The sequence below is a fragment of the Haplochromis burtoni genome, unplaced genomic scaffold (genome assembly GCF_018398535.1).
Source record: "Haplochromis burtoni strain Fernald_Lab_line unplaced genomic scaffold, NCSU_Asbu1 Contig_607, whole genome shotgun sequence".
In the NCBI taxonomy this organism is placed as follows: Eukaryota; Metazoa; Chordata; class Actinopteri; order Cichliformes; family Cichlidae; genus Haplochromis; species Haplochromis burtoni.
In genome coordinates this window covers 254,084-257,453 of record NW_024582968.1, presented here as the reverse complement: position 1 = coordinate 257,453, position 3,370 = coordinate 254,084, and the positions used below count along the sequence as shown (strand labels likewise).

The 3,370-nt window shown below is 45.2% G+C and overlaps 1 protein-coding gene across 1 annotated transcript; it reads left to right on the top strand.

Moving 5' to 3' along the window:
* Positions 1–2,643: 2,643 nt before the first annotated feature.
* On the top strand, positions 2,644–3,370 carry LOC102293569. Its single transcript, XM_042214727.1, has 2 exons — positions 2,644–2,979; positions 3,167–3,370. Exons 1-2 carry the CDS (start codon positions 2,692–2,694, stop codon positions 3,368–3,370), a joined length of 492 nt encoding a protein of 163 aa, XP_042070661.1. The 5' UTR covers positions 2,644–2,691.

The following is a 3,370-nucleotide window of genomic DNA, read 5'->3' as shown; positions in this document are numbered from 1 at the left end:
AAATGTGACGTCATTCAGGGATAAAACCGCAAAGGTTTCTGGGGAACTTGTGGCCGCGAAGCCCAGAGGTGGACTGTCCTAGATGGCGCGCCGCCCGAGGCGCCTCAATTGAACATCGTTTTAACATGGCATTTGCGAAAACCCACAGACAACCACAAGAAGAATTCGGGCAAGTGATAGTGCGTCTGTTTGTACCTGGGTGATTAACTTTTCAATACGGCCGTGGTCGCTCGCCTTTGCCCAGGCTCTTGATGAAACAAGGCCTACGGAGCCGACGGGTAAGGAGAGATTCCGGGGGTGTTTCTGTTAGTTTTTTTTTGGGGTATTTGTGTGTTTAAGTAGTCGTTTTACAGTCGTGTGACAATTGAGCAATTTTTTAGTTTTATGGACATCTGTTTCCTCTTCCGTAAGTAAGAGCCACTGACATCGCGAGCTGGTCTCCTCGGATATACACGCCCAAAGTATTTTGTCTCTTAAACGAACCACTCCAGCCTCCCCACCTTCACTCGTATAGTAGCTGCTGTTCCAGCTATTCTTTCCGCTACACAAAGCTCTTAGCAGTTCTTGTAGCAGTAGTCTTAGCCGTGTCATTTCTTTCTTACAACGATCTCGGGGCTATGTCTAACGGCTAGCTGGTCACGGCCGGGTTATTTGGTGTTGGCGGCTGGGATTTACTCAGAGAGAGTTGTCGCGCTCACCGTGCGTGCTCTCCCTTTATCTTCTACTGTGCAACTAGATTATTAGTGCCTCGAAATTTTGTCCATAGACTTTATTCACATTTACTTGTCCGTTTCGCCGGCTTCTGTATTTGCTCCTAAGGGTATGTAGAAAATGGTACTGCCGATAGCCCACTCCTTCCGCACAAGGCTACTTGCGTCGCGAACTATTCGCCGCAACGCTTTGTGAGGTAACCTCTCGAATCGATATTCTGACAAATCTAGTCCGCTCATTCATTTTTTTATTTTTTTAATTGAAATATTTATTTGACATGCATTTACTTGTCTTATCCTTCTTCTTTGTATCTTGCGTAATCTCAAACTACCTTTCTGGGTCTTCACCTCCGCGTTTTTGCAGTGTTTCACCGCGGGATTTTTTTAATTGAAAAATGACATGCATTTACTGTTTATTTCTTTTGTATGTTGGAATTCAAACTCCGGCCACTGGTTTGCAGTTTTCACCGCCTTTACTATGACGTAAAAACGAGGTCTCGCGATAACTGTAGAAGCGTCTAGTTTGCCAAAAGAACGAAGTAGAACAGTCAGTGGACGTGTGTGATGCTAGCTAACTGATGACTGAAGAGGAGAGGATACAGCCGGCCCCCGCAGCTTTCAAAGCTGATGTGTGGACTTATTTTGGATTTAGGACAAAAGAAGGCAGTAAAGACTATGACAAGAGCTATGCAGTCTGTAAAATCTGCACCGCCAGAGTCAAATATTCCGGTAACACAACAAATTTACGAACACACGTGTCTAGACACCATAGCGACGTAGCGTCAAATGCTAATTTTAAAACGAAACGAGGTGATCCCTCTCAACGGACAATTGAAGAAGTTAACTTTTCGAAACTACCAGCAACTTCAACTCGTGCAACAAAAATAACGCAGTCAGTACTTGTTTTTATTTGCAAAGACATGCGCCCTCTGAGTGTTGTGGAGAATAAAGGATTTCGTAATATGATTAAAACGCTGGAGCCCGTTACACCGTTCCTTCTCGACAACACATCACGGACATCGCTCTGCCAAAGTTGTACCAAGAAGTCAAAGCGACAGTGCTGGACTCTCTCAGCTCGGCTGAGACAGTTGCTCTGACATGCGACGCTTGGACTTCGAGAGCCACTGAATGTACGTCTACTAAGACGCGGTAACCTGCTTATCGTCACGCAGCTTCCAGGAATTCTGACAGCATTCTCCTACAGCGGGCACCCCGTACAACGCCCATGCGTAAGGCACCTTATCAGGCACTCCAATTGGCGGACCAGGTGTTGGATGCCTTATGGTCATGTACACCCCGAGCCCAATTGCATGACAGTCCAACACAGGTGGAGCACCATTTGCATCCGCGTTACTTTTATCACTCGCTCCGGTGTACGTGGGGAGTTACATGCGTTGGACTTGAGAGACTGATGCGAACGTACAACATCATAACGACAAACTTAGCTATAACAAACCGAGCCAGCATGCATCACAGTGGATTGAGTTAACTGACGCTGTGGTAGGGGATACGCAAGGACCTGTGTGTACGATAAGCACCAAACATGGCTCTCGCGGCTAGACTTGCAGGCATGACGCACATACAATGTTTTGCACACAGTCTGAATCTCGCCTCACAGAAAGCACTGAAAATACAATCCGTGGTGCGACTTCTCGGGAGGATCCGACGTGTAACAGCCTTTTTCAGGCGCAGCACCACAGCCAGCAACCAGTTGAAGCAGAAACAGTGCCTCCTTCAGCTACCAGCTCACAGATTGATCACGGACATAATTACAAGATGGAACAGCTCCTATGATATGATAGAACGATTTTTAGAACAGCAACCAGCCATCTGTGCAGCTCTGCTTTCTGCAGAAGTAGGTAACAGGACTTATGCCGTAGTATTCATTTGATGACTATCTGGCAGATCAATTAAGTGAGTCTAATACATGTGCAGAAGAAGTTGTCAGGGCACTCAAGCCTATGAAGGAGCCACCCTGGTGATGTCAGAGGAGAGTATGCCAACCCTGTCCATCATTGCTCCTCTTCATGCCAAGCTTGTGATGGGTGCACAAGAAAGTGTTGATGATACACCGACAGTAAGGGACATTAAGACTGCCATAGCAGAAGATCTGGGAAAGAGATATGTAAATGAGAGGGAGACACTATGGATGGCATCAACTGTTGATCCTCGGTTTAAGGACCTGCCCTTCCTGTCTGAAGCAGAGACCAGTGAGACCTATTCCAGACTGTTGGACACTGTGGTGACTGTGATAAAGAAGGAAGAAAATGTAAGTAAATAAATTAATTTATTTGGAAAAATTCAACTGAAGTTATAAGCAAGTGAATAAAGTAAAAAAAAAAAAAAAATGCATATTGATGACATTTGTCATCAAATATTAGTGAAAAACAGGGTGAATCTTGGATTTGAATTTTGACTTTCTGACATTAATACTATTTGAATTTAATGTTTTTCAGCAGCAAAAGAATGAGGAGACTGACAAACAGGTGGAGGAAGAGAATGCCACAGAGGAGGCTCATCACCCACATATCAAAGACAACTTTGACTCCATCCCTCGGCCACCCCTAAAAAGACAGAGGACCTCATGTGCATTGGTGGACTTGCTCGGAGCTACGTTTGCCTCTACTAGTGACAATACTGCACCAAAATTCAGAACATGA